General features: G+C 33.2%; 1 protein-coding gene across 3 annotated transcripts in view; it reads left to right on the top strand.

Annotated features, from left to right (window-relative positions):
- The window catches only part of TNPO1 (transportin 1), a 108,413-nt gene that overhangs the window by 87,091 nt on the left and 2,511 nt on the right, over positions 1-18,811 (top strand). For 2 of the 3 annotated variants that reach the window (XM_077139488.1, XM_077139489.1), the window contains 11 exons: positions 714-885; positions 2,042-2,128; positions 2,870-2,977; positions 3,120-3,278; positions 3,360-3,447; positions 5,892-5,990; positions 6,299-6,394; positions 8,995-9,070; positions 9,937-10,036; positions 12,017-12,091; positions 17,360-17,502. In XM_077139488.1, the coding sequence (XP_076995603.1) occupies positions 714-885; positions 2,042-2,128; positions 2,870-2,977; positions 3,120-3,278; positions 3,360-3,447; positions 5,892-5,990; positions 6,299-6,394; positions 8,995-9,070; positions 9,937-10,036; positions 12,017-12,091; positions 17,360-17,467 (1,168 nt within the window). In that variant the 3' untranslated portion in view covers positions 17,468-17,502. Of the gene's footprint in view, positions 1-713; positions 886-2,041; positions 2,129-2,869; positions 2,978-3,119; positions 3,279-3,359; positions 3,448-5,891; positions 5,991-6,298; positions 6,395-8,994; positions 9,071-9,936; positions 10,037-12,016; positions 12,092-17,359; positions 17,503-18,811 lie in introns of those variants that run through there. The other variant, XR_013167193.1, reaches the window with a different exon arrangement.

The following is an 18,811-nucleotide window of genomic DNA, read 5'->3' as shown; positions in this document are numbered from 1 at the left end:
TATAATTCTAATAGGTTAATTATAATTCTTCTAATAGGTAAATTTGAAATCATACACAGTGAGGTCTTAGAGAAACATTTGAGAGGTGGTGATAATGCTATGCATTTGTACATTTCAAACACTGTGTTAAAAGTTTTTCTCTAGTGTGGGCCACAGTGACTCAGCAGGTAGAGTTCTCGCCTGCTGTGCTGGAAACCCAGGTTTGATTCCCGGTGCCTGCCCATGCAAAAAAAAAAAAAAGAAGAAGAAAGGTTTTTCTCTAGTTTTGTGACTTTTCATATACATGTAAAGGGTAAGGTGTAAGTTAGAGCCTTAACAGTTTTAATTCCAATTTCAGTGATCTGTAACAGTCAACGAAATGTAAGCTCCCTGAGAACAGGAGCTGTGTTTTGTTCTTTGCAGTATTCCTAGCACTGAATAAACATTATAATACCAAATAAATGTTGAATGAAAGAAATCCAAGCACTAGAGACATTTTAGTCACAGGTTTCCCATCATTGCTAAGTAGATATCTGGGTGACAGCCTCTTGGAGAAGAAAAATTGATAGAGAATGGAAGAGAATTAATAAAAGTAAGCATTTGGTTTGGTGAGGCAAGGAGATGGGCATGTGAAGTGTAAATAAAAATTCTGTAAGTTTGAAACTTAGTTTCCTGTTATAAATTATTCCCTTTATGTAACAATAAGTAATCATTCTCTTTTCTAAAAATTACAGTGCCTTTGCTACCCTGGAAGAGGAGGCTTGTACAGAGCTTGTTCCTTACCTCGCTTATATACTTGATACCCTGGTCTTCGCGTTTAGTAAATACCAGCATAAGAACCTGCTCATTCTTTATGATGCCATAGGAACATTAGCAGATTCAGTAGGACACCATTTAAATAAACCAGTAAGTATTTGTGGTTAGCTGTTACTAAAAGTTATGTAGTATAGTTCTAATCAATAGGTTAACACATATTTGAAAATTACAATTTTCCGAAGGGATATGAACAAATAGCATTTGCTGCTTTAAGAATATAGATCTTAAAAAAGGAAAAGGATTTTTGAAAAAGGTTTATACTCTTACTTTCTACCATTATGTAATTCCAATTATCTTTTTTATTTACTACCTCATAAACACTGTACCAGTGTTTTAAAAATATGTATCTTTGTTTTCTCACAGGAACTTACAAATCACACTTTATAAAACAATTAGAAAGCTGGATAATAGGTGCAAAGTGCTAAATCATGGTACAGAAGTTTGCCTGGGAGGAGCCATGCCCTATCTCTAGTAAGGTTAAAGAGTAGGGGAAAAAAAGAAGATGGAATTATATTTTTAAAAATTAAGATTTGAGTAGTATCAGAATTTTAATATAGCTCAAAATTCCCTTCTGAAGAATAGAAAGATTTATGTATTTGATTGTTAAACAAATCTTTTCTTTAATTTACAAATTGCAAAATTTGATTGTAAAACAAGTTATGCTTGTTTGAGGTGCAGTTATGCTTTACTTTGGTGTGAATTTGATTTCGGTTTGGTTGCTTTTGCTTTCTTTCAGACCCCTTCAGAGTCTGTGCCTCTTTTCATAATTACTGTATTTGTTTATTTGATATTATGGATTATTGCTCAGTTTAAATAAGGACGCTTAAATATTTTGGATATTTTTGTCTACACATGCCTCAAAATACCTGTTTGAATATGTTTATCTGTCAATGTATAAACTACTATACAGCAACAGCCATGTTACATGTCACAGGCTGTAGGACTAAATATGTTCAGTCATGGGAGACTTAGCTTCATCCTCGATTGTGATACAACAAGTAGCATATTTTTATGTAGTACATATATGTTTTAATTTCAAAATGGGTATAAAATGACTTAAACCTAGAACAAAGTCCTGTAGATTAAAAGGTATGCAAAGGAAAGGAAAATTTTTTTAAGGGACAAAGTAGAGGTAAGAATGATTTGATACAATTGCTCTAGGTGGCTTTCAGTTTTCCTAGACTCAGGATGGGTTTGTTTGCATGTAATTAGTGAAACTTCATATGTTTTTCCTCATTATAAACAGGAATATATTCAGATGCTAATGCCTCCACTGATCCAGAAGTGGAACATGTTAAAAGATGAAGATAAAGATCTCTTCCCTTTACTTGAGGTATGCTAAGCTAGTTAACCTAACAGTATATTTAATCAGGAATACATGTCCTAGTCCAAACTGTAGTTGTATGTGAAAATAAGTAAGGGGTTAATAAATTTTCATTCTGAACCATTTTCATCAAATGCTGAATAAATATGTAACTTCTTGTTATATTAATTAGGGTACACCTATACAAAGAAATACTGTAAATTAGAAAAAGCATTATGGACTTATGAGGCTTTTTAAAAAAGAAAGAAAAAAGATCCCGTGTATCCTGTTCTCTAACCTACTCTACTTAATAGATGATAGATATCTTGGAGATTTTCCCATATCAGCAAATGTGTATCTATGTCTGTTCAACAGTATTTCTTTATGCAGATTATATGTAGCTATGCCATAAGTAACATAGGCAGCTTAAATTATATTCTGTCTGTTATATATATATACTTGCACATGCATGTGAAGGAACATTGGAAGTAGGTACTAGAAAGGAGGGACTTCACACTGCATCTTTTCTGTCTCAATTTTTTGCATGTTCTTATAAGTATACCTCTTCTAAACGCTTCTAGACTTGTCAAGTTAGCTTGGGAAACTTAACAGCCGTGAGTGCCATCAAAAGAAGAGATTTGAAAAGATAAATTGCCACTATAGAGTAGCAGAGCAAACTCGGGTGATCAGGATCTTGAGTAGAGTTTGAAGCGTTTGTCATAATCTCAAATAGAACCAGAAAATTTAGCACTTGTACTTTTTTCTTTCTAGTGCCTATCGTCAGTTGCCACAGCCCTGCAGTCTGGCTTCCTTCCTTATTGTGAACCCGTGTATCAGCGTTGTGTAAATCTAGTACAGAAGACTCTTACACAAGCCATGGTATTTTTTATTTTTTATTTTTTTTTGTCTTTCCCTTCTTAGCATCATAATGTTTTTCTGGGGATACGCATAATGATGTGTATAAGCTTTTTTCAACAATTGAGTCAGAGTTTGCTTTCAAAAATACTGTGTTTAATTACAGCTGAATAATGCTCAACCAGATCAATATGAGGCTCCAGATAAAGATTTTATGATAGTTGCTCTTGATTTACTCAGTGGCCTGGCTGAAGGACTTGGAGGCAGCATTGAACAGCTAGTAGCAAGAAGTAACATTCTAACACTTATGTATCAGTGCATGCAGGTGAGAATTGTTAAATTAAAAAAGACTTGAAACCTGGTTTTCTCTGTCACATTGGGGTTAATTTCTCCTTAATTCTTGTAGGATAAAATGCCGGAAGTTCGACAGAGTTCCTTTGCCCTGTTAGGTGACCTGACGAAAGCTTGCTTTCAGCATGTTAAGCCTTGTATAGGTATGACTATTTTCTGCTGCTATGGATATGATTTTTTAACATTATTAACATTTTTAAATCAGCCATAATTTTTGTTAAACTGAAATCGTGAGTTATCCCAACATTTATAAGTGTATATTTTACTGGTTGAAGTAAAGCTGCTCTGATTAAAGTAGGCAAGTTTGGAACCCATGTGCCTCATTCTGTTGAGCTCACCATCACTTCAGCAGCTTTTGGACACTTCTGTGACTGGGAGAAAATTAGAAAAAAACTACTCTTTAGAGTAAAAGACTTGCATCCCAGTGAAGCCTTGGGACTGTGTGCTAGTTAGTAGACGCTGTTTTAGTAGCCTCTTTTGGTAGAAGCACCCAGAGGTAATAATCAGGTTTTCTTCTCTGATAAACCAGCATTAATTTTTTCAGATAAGAGAGGAAACTTTTCAAATCATTCTCACTTTAAAAGTGAGTAATGATTTGTTTCTGTTTCAGTAGTAAAGTATTTGCCTTAGCCTTTGGTGAAGATAAACCTAACAAGGGATTTCTTAGAGAATGCGCCCTAAATTGCCATCACATCCCTGGATAAATTGGGGTTTTATTCTTCCTCTCTCTTCCCACTGTCTGGATGACAGTCGCTTGTAACACATGATTTAAACCTTACTTCAAAGCACTGACCTAAATGGTTTGTTTATTTAATACAGTTGTGCTTTTGAATAATAACTCTTACTTCTGAACTTTGCGTAATAATATACAATTGTTTTGCATAAAGAGCTACTATTGAAGCCTACTTTTTACCTACTTAAGGTGTAATGAATTCTTGTTTAAAGGAAGGAAGCCTGTCATGCTGATATTTACCATCTACTTTAGTTTATATGAGTACAGAAGAATTTTTTAAAAAACATTTTATTTTAAAAAGATATTAAACATACGGAAGTAGAAAAATAGTATTATAAGCCTTTTAACATCCAGCTTCAAGCAGTTATCAGTGCATGCACAATCTTGTCTTTTACATGCTGCCATCTATGCGTAGACACAGTATTTTGGAGCAAATCTCAAAACACCATTTCAACGCTTAATATTTTATGACATATCTCGTCTTTACTATTGTTATTTGTTGTTAATGAATTCAGGTCATTTGTACTAAAGCACTGACCTAAATGGTTTATTCATTTTAATCAGTTGTGCTTTTGAATAATAACTCTTACTTCTGAACTTTCCAACACCCTGGGTCTTTCTAATTGCATCTCCTTCATGTAACTTAAACATGTCCCTCGTATTTCCTATAAATTGGTAGTTAGATCTAGAATTTGAAGTTTAGTGAAATTCGGGTTAGATTGTTTTTGTTGTTTTCTTGAGACTTCATAGACGGTGTTGTGTATTTTCTTCAGAAGGTATATAGTGTCTAAATGTCTTTTTTTTTTTTTTTTTTTTGTATGTTTTCAACCTTGATCATTGCTTAGATTAGTGGTTCTCAGTTAATGGGAGTTTCACCCCCCAGGTGATATTTGGCGGTGTCTGGAGACGTTCTTGGTCAGCTTTTCTAGGGTGTGGCTCCTGGCATCTGTTGGGTGGAGACCAGGGATACTGTTAAATATCCTAAAACGTGTAAGACTGCCCTCCCCCCCAAAACTATCAGTATTGCTGAGGTTGAGAAACTCTGAATTAGATCCATTAGTTTATTAAGAGTTCAAAAACAATGCTATTCTAATGCTTCATAAATATCAGGAATATTTCTATAAACAGACATTTTTCATAGCAGCACATTATTATCCTGCGGTACAGATCATATAGGAGAGGCAGGATAATTACTTAATTCTTGCCCTTTATTGCCAGTTTCCAAAGTAATGAATTGATTCTTAGTATCCTCCAAAAGTGTCTACTGCATTTTGGAGTTTTAGTTTTTGTTTCTTGAATATTAATATGCTTAACTCATCATGCTCAAATTGTCCTTCCACTAGCAGTAGGAACTTAATCAGGTTGACTTCTAAGTCATTTCTGGTTCAGTCTTCTTTTGGACATCTTCTGCCGTTAGCCTAGTAAGCAGGCAGTTTTCTGAAGAGCTGTCGTTTCTTTCTTTGGAAACTAGAGACCACACATTAGAGTCAAGGTTGCTTTAAAAGATAAATACACTGATCTGAGAAAAACTAACCCACTATATCTCATCTTGTTTTTTCCCTTTTATTTTGAATTTTCAATCTCATGACAAGAGACGTTACTCTGATCAACTTTTTTGTTGTGGTACCTCGATTGTACCGAACTTTGTTTCCTGGCTCTGCTTCATATGAAGGTTCAAAGACTAGGTATTGCCTCCTAACCCTTCAGATACTTAAGATAAATATTACTGATACCTTTAAAAAATAGATACTTAAATGTAATTGCCTGTTTTCTCAAAACTTTTATACTTGGTGTTGCAATGTAAGCATAATGAATTGCTGTTCACACCAATTTTTTAAATGTCTTTTTCTCTAGCTGATTTCATGCCAATATTGGGAACCAACTTAAACCCAGAGTTCATTTCAGTCTGCAACAATGCCACGTGGGCAATCGGAGAAATTTCCATTCAAATGGGTAAGATAGTTTTCTCCTTTAAGATTAGAAATAGGGCGGTGCATTGGTGGCTCGGAGGCAGAATTCCATCGCTTGCCATGCTGGACCCGGGTTCACATCCCAATACCCCTGCTCATGTTTTTAACAAAAAAGAAATAGAAATATTTAGGTGTCTTTATATTTGATATTTTCATGATTTCTTTTTTGTTTTTATAATTTGATGAGCTTTATATAACTTAACAGTTTTATAAGGACAACAAAATATTTTACATTGATATTTTAACATTTGATATCTTTCTTTTTTGTTTTCTCTTTTTGGAATGATCTAGGCATAGAGATGCAGCCTTATATTCCTATGGTGTTGCACCAGCTTGTAGAAATCATTAACAGACCCAACACACCAAAGACGTTGTTAGAGAATACAGGTACCATATGACTGAACTGTTACAGTGAAGAAAAAGGTGTTTTTTAATTTTAAGTTGAATATGCGTAGAGAAACCAAAGCAGAGGTAGCGAACTAGTTTCTAAAACCCAGCTTAGTAGTAGCAGTTATTTTGTATTCTCAATAATGTACTATTTTAGCTATATTCCTGAACTGGCTTCCAGAAACTTTAAAAAAAAAAACTTTTCTTCTCTTTAAAAAAGTGTTTTAGTATTCCCTAAAATGGATGCCAACCAAGATAGCTATTCAATCATATGTATTTTGTTTTTAAATTAATTTAGAGAGTAACTTCTCTAAAGGTGTGTGTCTCTTTGCTCATGTGAGGAATTTATACTTTGAAGTGATGAGAGCTGGGAAATATATATTTTTTTAATCTGTAAAAATTTGGCCAATAATTGCAATTTAGTGACTGATTGGTTAACAGAGGTATATTTATTTTATACTGTATTTTCCTTCAAACTGGGGAACTTAAGCAGTATCTTATGGGATTTATGTTTAGGAGGCTTGTTTCTCTTTTGCATTTATAGAGAGCATGTTTATATTAAAGAGTACCTTCCATACCTTAGAACATATTTGGGGGTGATTGGGTTCTTTTCTTTGTACCTTCTCTCTTATTATTTTGATTTCAATTAACAACATTCCTTTCTTTATGTATTAAGATATTTCCAGTGTTTTATTCATAGTCAGTGAGAGTCTTGCTCAAACATCTGGACAAAGATTAAAATTACATTTTCTAAAGAAGAAAGTTTGATTTCAAAGGAACTTTAACTTAAATTATGGGCGGTTTTTTAGTTTTTTGTTTGTTTTTTAAACCTAAATGTGATTAAAAATTCATACGTTTATTGGTATGGAAGGAAATCTTTTCATTATGAAATAGTTATCTGGCTGTTTGGTTGTATGGGTACTGTTTATTTCACAACATGAATTGGATTTTCTTGTTTAAAGTATAAAATATATATGTAGGATGGTTAAGTAATTTTGTTGGGATTTATCTTTTTAAAATGCAGTACCTATACATGACATTCAGTTTTGAAACACTTGCCATTATAAAATTATCGTTGAACTTAAGACTTATTTTTAAATGTGGATGCGTAACTGCAAATAAATGTTGAGTGTAATGTATATTAAAGTTTCCTGTGGGATATCAGCTGTTGAGTTTGTTAGAGTTCCTTTGACAAATTGGCTTTATATATAAGATTATATTCTAAGGATGACTATATCTTAAATAAATTATAAGATAATTAATAAGATTCTTCAAGTTGATACATTGAATTGCTGTGATTGAGAAGCACAGTTGAGATTCATTGAGTTACTCTTAGCACAAGTAGCTGTATAACACATTGTTTTATCTATTCCTTCCCCAAAGGGCGATTTGTTTTTTTTAATTCAAATAAAATCATTTTTGATGACGAATGTCTGTAATTTTTACTGCTTAATTACTATTATCTTATAATTTCATAAAGCCAATTCCTTAGGATACAGTTGTTTGCTTTTTTTCAAATTAGTATATCCTGCACTGAACTTTTAAATGGATCATCATCTGCTTTATCGCATGTTTCATTGGATTGTTCATACTTGCTTGTTTAATGAGAATGTTGCATAGTTTGTGTCTTTTGAACATAGGTTTTCTTTCTCTTGCTTCATACAAATCTGCTAGATTTTAGTATTATCTGTGTAGTTTGCTTCAAGTAATCCTTGAACATTTTTCTTTACCCCCACCCTTTTTTATGAAAGGTTAACCTGTAAGTTTTTGAGAGAACACCATTAAAGCACTTCATGGTTTGTTTTCTGTTTGTATTTTCCCCATTGTGTATAAATGTATTTATATGTATGTATCCTTGAATTGCAGAATGCAGTTCTAAGTTGCACTCATTTTAGCACTTTGTAAGTTTAAAGATTTTTTATGAACATGTTTGATTAATTCCCAATTTAAAATTTTTTAAATAAAATATTAGCTTGTAGTCAGTGAAGTTTTATCATGTTTTGTACTGTGCTTTTTATAGCAAAAACAGAATATTTCCATTGGTCTACTTAGCACATCTTATTACAGTGGACTGTCCATTTTCTTTTCATTGAGTTTTGATATGTCAAATGTAATTTGAAATTAGTAGTCCGTTACCTGATCTACAGAGAAATGTGTTTGCGTAGACAATTCAAAATTACACACACTGACATTTCTTGTAGAAAAATGTAGATTTCTTTATTAAATTTTGAAATTTTGATTGGCTTTTAATGAATATCCTCTAAATCTATCCTTTTAATCTCTCACACTTTTATTAGTTGAGATCTTGATACTTTAATTGAGCAAGAAAAGCAAGTTATTATGGTTTTTGGTGTTCTCTCAATCTTTAATTCCTTTTGTTTTTCTTTTTCAAGAGTATGCCATATATGTTGCTGCCCCTTACTTAGGGGGTGGTAATAAACAGCACTGGTGAAATCTTATGTTTATTATCATACACAAATTCTGTTGGTTTCTGTTTCTGAGTTATTTGTTGTTTTTTCTTTATTTTTTCTCCTTCCCCCTCATTTGCTCATGTCTTGGTTGGCGTTTGGTGGTGTATAACCGTGATTGCGTTACCTTAGCAATAACAATTGGTCGTCTTGGTTACGTTTGTCCTCAAGAGGTGGCCCCCATGCTACAGCAGTTTATAAGACCCTGGTGTGTATTATTCAATCTTTTTTTTTAATTCATTTTTCTTCACTCTTTCTTTCTCTTTCTATTTCACTTTTAGATATATTTTCAGTTGGTTACAAAAATCACAATCCTTAAATCATTGCCAACCATGTGACTAATCTTGTCCTATCAGGTTTGTGAGGTTTTTCAGTAGCATCGTCATGTATCTTTATTTTATGTTGTGGCTAACGACTAATTGATGCATGGGATAAGATTGTCACATGCTTGCTGTGTTAAAAAGCTTGATTATACATAAAAGCATTTAAATATCCACCAGAAGAATAAAGATGCATGCAAATACTATAAAAATTTAGGGTTTTGCATTGTTTCTTTTTTAGAATTAATTTGAAAACTTTGATTGCATTGAGAAATATGTGTTTATGTATAAAAATCTTATTTGCTTGTTGATGTAAATGTTAAACATCTACACCATTAGTTGTATAATAGTTTATATTGTGGCAATATATTCTGTGTTCTCCTTTTTCAGTTGATACTCTTTCAGTTCAAATCATTTTTAGTAGTGTTTAATGGAATTCAAGACATAATACAATTTTTTAAATTAGTTCATTTATGGTTCAACCTCATTAGCATAGTTTAGATGAGAGATTCAAATCAGTTGTATGTTTCAGGTACAGTTCATTATTAAGGAAATGTGAATTTCATTGTTTCCATATATTGAGATTAGGTGGATCTAACATATAGGTAGTATGAGAAAATTCAACTTTCTGAAAATTCTGTGAATATAACCATTTTCTATGTTGTGGTGCTTATTCCATTAAATACTGTCCATGAGTATTGTTATTGAAGCAATTTTTTACTTCTATTCTAAACTTAATTCTGTAATTTAATAGGTGCACCTCTCTGAGAAACATAAGGGACAATGAGGAAAAGGATTCTGCATTCCGTGGGATTTGCGCCATGATCAGTGTGAATCCCAGTGGAGTCATCCAGGTAAGATGGTCACAAAGATTGGTTTTAACTCACGGTGTTTTGAATTTTAAAGGAAGAAGTACTTTAGACTTGATTACAAAAAATACTCTATATTACCTGTTTTGTTTTGTTTTTTGTAACTAAAACGCAACTATACATTTAAAATGTTGTTTATCTTTCAATATCTTGAAATAATGTCTGCTTTTATTTCCTAAATCTTTTTTTGGTCAGAAAATAAGATCTTAAGTAATAGCAGATTAGAATAAGGCTATTATATTCATATCCAAAACTAAATAATCGAAAGCTTCTTTTATCCACATTCAGAGATTTTTTTGTTTGTTTTTAATTTACTTGGCAACAGAATCAAGCATGAGTCTGATCAGAAGTCTGTATCCAATTGCTAGTTTGCAGGATAATGCCAGCCAGAAGAAAGGTTGAACCATACTTTGTGTATGCAGTCAGCAAAACACGGGCTGTGGGAAGCTAGATAAATTATCCAGGTTCTTCAACAGGTAATTTATAAGGACAAGAGAGCAGTGTAAGAGAAACTTATAGATTATGAGACACTAAGATAATCAAATTCAGTGGGGGATTGGGCAGCAAACTAAATTCTAGTGTCTAGACATGCAGATTTAAGTGATGCAACTACAAAGAAATACAAGGAAGTGATTGCTGAAAAAGTCAAGGTAATGGTTACCTTAGGGAGATAAGAAAAGGGCTAAGATTAGGATCAGACCCGTGGAAGGACTTTTAAGTAGTAAATTAGCTAGGCTAGTTGGCATTTATTTTCTGGGGATTTTTATTTCTTGAAAATAAAAACCTTTCACTTCCAAGACAGAAGTGCTTTGACATTTTTAAGTTGAGACCTTTTGATATATCCTATCTAGTATAATTTTTTTAGGTTCAACTTTAACTCAGTTTTAGAAACATCATGAATAACAGCTTATAAAGTTCAAATTGATGAAGATTATAGACATTGAGAACATGTAAAATTAGAATGGAAGAAATCTTTTACTAATTTTATGATCATAAAACTTTAGCTTAATATTAGAACAAGATGATATTACCTCAAAAGAAGGCCTCTAATTACAAAATAGTCTCTTGGTATTTTTTTGAGTATTGAAGAACTTTATTTAATGTTACATGCCACATTTAAAAGAGCATCTTTCTACCAGAATTTTAGTTATTTTTGTTTGTTTTACATTAGCATTTAAAATGGTGAAAGTAACAAATGTGATAACAAAATCACTACCAGAAGAGTTGGTAGAAATTTCTACGTTTTTTATTTTCATTGACATACTTAATAGGAATTAGGCTTTTTTAATGTCTTAAGTTTTGGTTTTTATTTTTAAATTTGCAGTGATGAATTCTGGATATGTGTGTATTTAAATTTTTAACTATAGACTTTTTGATATTTGGAAGAGGAATCATAATTTAAACAAGTATTTCATTTGCTTTAATAAAAGTATTTTATGCACATACATATACACAGAGTATTAAGTAAATTTTGAAAGTAATAAGGTCCTCTGAATCCTAATAGTAAAATTTAAAGAGCAACAACAATATTTTGAATGTTGTAATAAGTCTTCAAATTCAGCTCTATTAATTCCTGTACTTAAGTCAAACACATTTGGTATATAAGCTTTAAATTATTTCTAGGTCAGTTTTGTTTTGTTTTTTTTGGTGCAGATTTGTTGTATTCAGCCCATTGCTGATAATGAATTCTTAGTGGAATGGAATTTGGTTTTCTTTTCTTATGTAAAATACAATAGGGCCTTGAAGTTTCTGATATACATACTGATATATAGTAGTTCCCTTCATGATGGGGTCATAGGGAAGGAACAACCTTAAGTAATCACTCTTAATTCCTTTTTATCATGGTCAATTTTTAAATGTAGTTTTTTAATAGGTAGGATTCTTTCACTTCCTAACTTCTGAGGTTTATGTATCTTGTGCTATCTTGGATAAATTTATCAGTCTAAAATGTATTTTTTGTTACAGGATTTTATATTTTTTTGTGATGCTGTTGCATCATGGATTAACCCAAAAGATGATCTCAGAGACATGTTCTGTAAGGTAATTAATAGGTTTCTGTGATGCCTTGTCTTGATGGTTTTGTTCCTAGTTATTTCTGTGTTTAAGTGACAGTAAGGCTCTTCATATTTATAACGGTAGACTTTTGTAACCTTTATTCTTGGTAAATAAAATTGGGGAATGTAAGTCCACTTATTACTTCCTGCTGGTGGTAAAATAAAAATGCTTAAAAAGTAATGATAAAATGATGGTTTTGGATATAAACCATACAATGAACAAAGATATGATTTGTAACAAGTGTGAAAAAGGTGGATGGAAAGGTATATAGGAACAGTATATATGTGTTATTGAAGTCACCTTGGATTCAAATCAGATTGTTTAAGATGTAACATTTTAACAACATGATAACCACACAAAATATGTGAAACATGTGAACAGATAGAAATAAGAAGGGGCTCAACATGGTACAACACAAAAGAATCAAATACATATGAAAGGTATTAATGAAAGAATTGAAGGGCAAAAAAAGTACGAGACTTCCAAAGACTAAAATAGCAAAATGGCAGAAGAAAGTCATGAACTGTAAACAGATTAAACTGTATAGTCAGTAAAAGTTAGTGATTAGCAGAATGGATTAAAAAAACCCAGCTCTGCAGTCTATAAGAGACTCACCTTAAATTCAAACCAAAGTAGGTTGATAGTGAAAGGATAGAAAAAATATGAACCATGCAAGTAGTAATCAAAAGAAAGCTGGGGTAGCTATACTAATATCAGATAAAGTAGACATATGCCAAAAACTGTTATGAGGAACAGAGAAGGTCACTGAATACTAATAAAGAGGTCAGTTGCACAAGACATAAAATTTATAAACATATATAGACCTAACAGCAGAGCCCCATAATATATAAAGCAAATATTAACAGATTAGCAGAGAGAAATAAATGGTTCTAAATTAATAATGAGACTATAATGCACCACTTTGAAAAGTGGCTAGAACGTCTAGATAGAATTTCCCTAGGAAATAACATCATTTGCCTGATGCTCTGAATCAACTAAACTTATCAGACATGTAGAAATTTCCCCCAACAACAGTTCTTCTCAGGGGTACATGGATCATTCTTCAGAATAGACTGTATCTAAGGTCACAAAACAAGTCTCCATAAATTCAAAAATATTGAAATCAAACACTATATTTTCTGACCACAGTTGAAATCAACAACAGAGAGTGAAATGGAAAAATTCCATAAATATGTATAAATTACACAGCGTACATGTAATCCCTAGATTAAAGAGGAAATCGCAAGGAAAAATAGGAAATATCTTCAGGTAAATGAAAATACAGTATACCAAAACTTAGGGGGTGCAGCAGAGGCAATGCTGAGAGGGAAATTTATAGTTCTAAATGCTTACGTTAACAAAGGAGAAAGATTTCAAACCAGAGACCTAATTTCAAAACTTAAAGAGCTAGGAAAAGAAGAGTAAACTAAACCCAGCATGAGTAGAAGGAAGTAAAGAATAGAGCATAGGTGAATGAAATAGGGAATTTTAAAACTTGAGAATCTCCAAAACCAAAAGTTGTTTCTTTGAAAAGATCAAAGATTGACAAGCTTTAAGTAGACTAACAAGGGAAAAAAGAGGATACAAATGACTGAGATAAAGGAAGACATCACTACTGGCCCCGCTGAAACAGATGGGACTGCACGGGATATTGTGAATAGCTGTAAGCCAATAAACGAGATACCTCAGGACAAATGAACAGTTTCCTCAAAACAAGCTACCTAAACGGACTCAAGGAGAAACAGAAGATCTCAACAGACCAGTAACTAGTATAAAGATATTGAATCAATCATCAAACGTATCTCAGCAAAGAAAATCTCAGGACCAGGTGGCTTCATGGGAGAATTCTGCCGAACATTCCATGAGAGTTAGCACCAATCCTGCCAGAACTCTCAAAAAAGTGAAGAGCAGAGAACATGCCTTAACTCACTCTGTGAGGCCAACATCACCCTCATACCAAATCCAGATAAAAAATACCACAAGAAAGAAAATTACAGACTACTATCTCTTATACATGCAAAAGTACTCAACAAAATACTAGCTAACCAAGTCCATCAGCACATTAAAAGAATTACATCCCATGGTCAAGTAGGATTAACCAGGTATGCAATGGTGGTTCAATATAAATTAATTAACATACTGCACCACATTAACAAGGTGAGGCAAATACCCACATAATTTCCATTGATGCAGAAAAGGCATTTGCCGATCCAGTGCCTCTTCATGATAAAAACACTTAGAAAACTAGAAATAGAAGGAAATTTCTTCAGCATAATAAAGGGCATATGTGAGAAAACCATAGCTAACATAATACATGATGGTGAAACACTGAAAGCTTTCCCTGTTAAGATCAGGAACAAAACAAGGATGCTCATTGCCACCACTGTTATTCAACTTTATACTGGAAGTTCTAGGCAAGAAAAATAAAGGCATCCAGTTTGGAAAGGAACAGGCAGTAAATTTTCCCCTATTTATAGACAACATGATCCTATATACAGAAAATCCTGAAAAATTCACGACAAACCTCCTAGAGTTAAAAAGTGAAATCAGTGAAGTGGTGGTCAACATCCAAAATTCAGTATTTCTACAAGCTGGCAGTGAACAATTGGAAAAAGAAATCAAGAAAAACTTCGATGTAAAATAGCAACTGAAGAACATTTGTAGGAATAAATCTAACCAGAGTCATGGACGTGTACACAGAAAACTACAAAACATTGCTAAAAGACATCAAAGAATAACTAAATAAATGGGCAAACTTCCATGTTTATGAATCGGGAGACTAAATACTGTCAAGAAGTCAGTTCTATTAAAGCAATTTACAGATTGAAGGCGGTCTCAATCAAAATTATAATAGCTGGAATGCCTGCCTGCGATGCCTGGGGACCCGGGTTCGATTCCCGGTGCCTGCCCATGTTAAAAAAAAAAAATTATAATAGCCTTTTTTGTAGAAATGGAAAAGCCAATCATTAAATTTATGTGGTAGGCTAAGGGGCCCCAAGAAAGAAGAACAGTGTTGGAGGACTCATACTCCCCCTTCTTAAAACTTACTACAAAAAAAAAAAACTTACTACAAAACCACAGTATTAAAGACAGCATGGTCCTGGTACAAGGAAAAATAGATAGACCAGTGGAATTGAGAGCTCAGAACTCAACACCCACATTTTATGGGCAACTGATTATTGGTGAAGGCAAAGACCATTGAATTGGGAAAGAACAGTCTTTTCAACAAATGGTGCTGGGTAAATTGGATCTCCATTTGCAGGAGGAAGGTGGACTGCCTCACACCAAGTACAAAAACCAACTTAAAAATGAATCAAAGACCTAAATATCAAACACTCGCAGAAAACATATTCAGGACCTTGTGTTAGCCCTTGGTTTCTCAGAGCACAGGCAACAAAAGAAAAAAATAGATAAATGGGACCTCATTAAAATTTGTAATTTAGGCATCAAAGGATTTTATCATGAAGATAAAACAACAGTCTACACTATGGGAGAAAATATTTGGAAAGCATATATCCAATAAGGTTTTAATATCCAGGATATTTAAAATGAAGTTGTAATATCTTCATTTTTAGTCCATTTAATAATTGGGTTGTCTCATGTATCAGAACTTCATCTCCTTACGGATGAATATTCCATTGTGTGTATATACTACATTTTGTTTATCTATTCTCCAGTTGTTGGATATTTTCATCTTTCAGAAATTGTGACTAATGCTGCTAAGCAACAGAAAGACAACCCAATTATTAAATGGACTAAAATTGAAAGAAAATAAAAGTGGCCAGCAAGGACATAAAAAGATTTTTATATGTTTAGCTATTAGGGAAATACAAATTTCAACCACAGTGTGATACCATTTCACACCCAGTAAAATGGCTTCTATTTTTGAAAATTACTAGTGTTGGAGAGAAAGGGGAGAAATAGGAGCAACACTTACCATTGCTGGTGGGAATGTAAAATCGTGCAGCTACTATGAAAACAGTTTAGCAGTTACTCAAAAGATAGGTATAGAATCACTATATGACCTGGTAATTACACTTCTAGGTTTATACCCAAACGAATTGAAAGCCAGGGACTCAAGAAGGTACACAACAGTGTTCTTAGCGGCATTAGTCACAATTTCTGAAAGATGAAAATATCCAACAACTGGAGAACAGATAAACAAAATGTAGTATATACACACAATGGAATATTCATCCGTAAGGAGATGAAGTTCTGATACATGAGACAGTGGATAAATCTTGAAAACCACATGTTGAGCGATACAAGCCAGGCAAAAAAGGACAAATACTGTTTGATCTTACTGAAATGAGTAAAACCAGTTCACTCATACAGCTAGAATGTAGTCTAGGTTACCAGAGGTTGGGGGTGGTCAGGAAATACGAAGTTAAGGCTTGAAATGTACAGAATTTCTGTTTGGAGCTGTGAGAAAGTTTTAGAAATGGATCTTGGTAAAGGTAGCACAATATTGTGACTTGAACAGCAATGGACGATATATTTGCAGTTAAAAGGTGAACATTTGGATTGTATGTATGCTATTAGAAAAAAGAAAAATTTGGCCCAATTTTAAGGTACAGCAGTGGCTTTGTATCTGTAAAGCCTACACTTTTAAAATATTTTCCCAAGCTATACCACTGCATCATGAGGTCCCATTATGCAAAATAGCATATATTTCCAAGACGGTTAACATATTCCCAAGATGGCTGACTGAGATATGGAATATGATCAGCAGCTATTGAACAGTGTAAATCTAAGTGGCTTTCACAGGGATAAAGCTTATATAATTCTTTACTTTGCTAGTGCCCACTTTTGAAATAAGTCAGCAGTCAGCTACAAAATAAGTGAAATGCTGTTGTACATTTGAATTACCTAATATTAAAATTTGTGAAATACCACAACCGTAAACCCCAAAATTGTGTATTTCCAATTTGAGAAAGCATAATGTGGCATTAAAATTTTGTCCCTTAGATGAATTCTGTACTTTGCCTTTTCTAATAATATGTCAGCAATTGCTCGGTCTACATCTTTTACCAGGATACTTGCTGAATTCTAAACTTCTTAAAGCAAAGTTAAGCTTATGTTGATGAGATGCTTTTTAGGCAAGACAAGGCATGGTGTGGAATCCAACTTTTAGGAAAAACTGTTTTAAAATGGATAAAATTTAAAAATAATAAATTGTATTTGACTTCAGAAGCTTTGCAGAGCTGAGTTTTCCTTTTTGTTTTAATAAACTAATGGTTTTTCATTCTGCAGATCCTTCATGGATTTAAAAATCAAGTTGGGGATGAAAATTGGAGGCGTTTCTCTGATCAGTTTCCTCTTCCCTTAAAAGAGCGTCTTGCAGCTTTTTATGGTGTTTAATCTCGTACACTTAGGCTGCAGTCCCATAATTAGGGGTAAGTTATAAAACAAATTTGAAATTTTCTGAATGAAGAAACTGAGGGCTACTGTCTATGACTGCTGAGTAGAGAAAAGCATTTATATTCTACAGGGGTTAAAACCCAACAATTAAATAAAATATAGTTTCATCTAATGGTGCACTAAATTTAAAATGATTTAAATGAAGGCTCGGGAATTTTTACAAATAACTGGCAAGCATAATAAAATGAATGGCTCCTCTCCTGAATCCTAGGTTAGAAGCAAAAATAGATTACGCTGCTTATATTTCTCAGCATTGCTTTAAACTATTCTTTTTTATTCTTTATTTTCTTATTTCTTTCCTTTCCTTTCCCTTTCTGTCCTTTCCCTTTCTTTCCTTTCCCCTTCTACTTCCTTTCCTTTCTCTTCCTTTTCAAGATTTTTGCCCTTTAAGAGGACATTAGCATTCACAAAAGCAGTCCAGTTTTGAAGCAAAAATTTATAATCTCTGGTACTTCTAAGGGCTTTCTGTGTTTTCCAAGCTTTAGAGAAAACCCAGTTTTGACTTAATTGATAAAGCTATTAATACTTGTTTGTCAGCAAATATTTTAATGAGCGCCTACCAGTATCTAGCACTGTGTTTTGTGATGAATAATAGGCGATTCTGTTTGGATTTGGGTGATAGATGAGCAAGACCATTTGGACTATTGTTATTTGAGTTTCTCTGGACTGGTTCAGTGAGACTAGCAGTTTCAGTTTTTCAGTCACAGTTCCCTCATTAAATTATTGTGAAGATTATAATATTAGATTGTATGTGATGCCAGAACTTAGTGTATTGCCTAGCATACAATAAGTTGAGTTCAATAAATTCAGGAACATGTGGCCAATCAAAAGCCAGTTTTGACATCCTTCTTTAAGTTTTGATTTTGACTTGCAAAATATTTTACTGGAAAGCCAGAGAGTGTACTCAATATGCTAGAGAAGGTTTACACCAAATTTAAGTACACTTTGAATTAGAGTTTTTGTTTGCTTGCTTTCTTACACTGAGCTAGATTTTATACCTGGAAGGATTTCAACATCTAAGTTTTTTACCTGGAAGGCAGTAGGAATGGATTCCAGCCTCTGAAATGTTTCATAGTCCTTTATGTGTGTTCTTCCATCCTGGTGTTGAGTCCTTGAAGCTGTTTCATGGCCTTAGCATTTCAGTAACATGCCTGATTCACTTTGTTTTTTTGGGAGGAGCATGGTCCAGGAAGCGAACCCATTGGTTCACTTTAATGTTAGGTTACGAGAATGCTTTACATGAGAATCAGTTTTGGCTTCACAGGGCTGCAGGGTTCAACAGTG

Source organism: Tamandua tetradactyla, chromosome 21 (assembly GCF_023851605.1).
Source record: "Tamandua tetradactyla isolate mTamTet1 chromosome 21, mTamTet1.pri, whole genome shotgun sequence".
In the NCBI taxonomy this organism is placed as follows: Eukaryota; Metazoa; Chordata; class Mammalia; order Pilosa; family Myrmecophagidae; genus Tamandua; species Tamandua tetradactyla.
The sequence above is the reverse complement of the archived record's forward strand: the minus strand, read 5'-3'. Positions and strand labels throughout refer to the sequence as shown.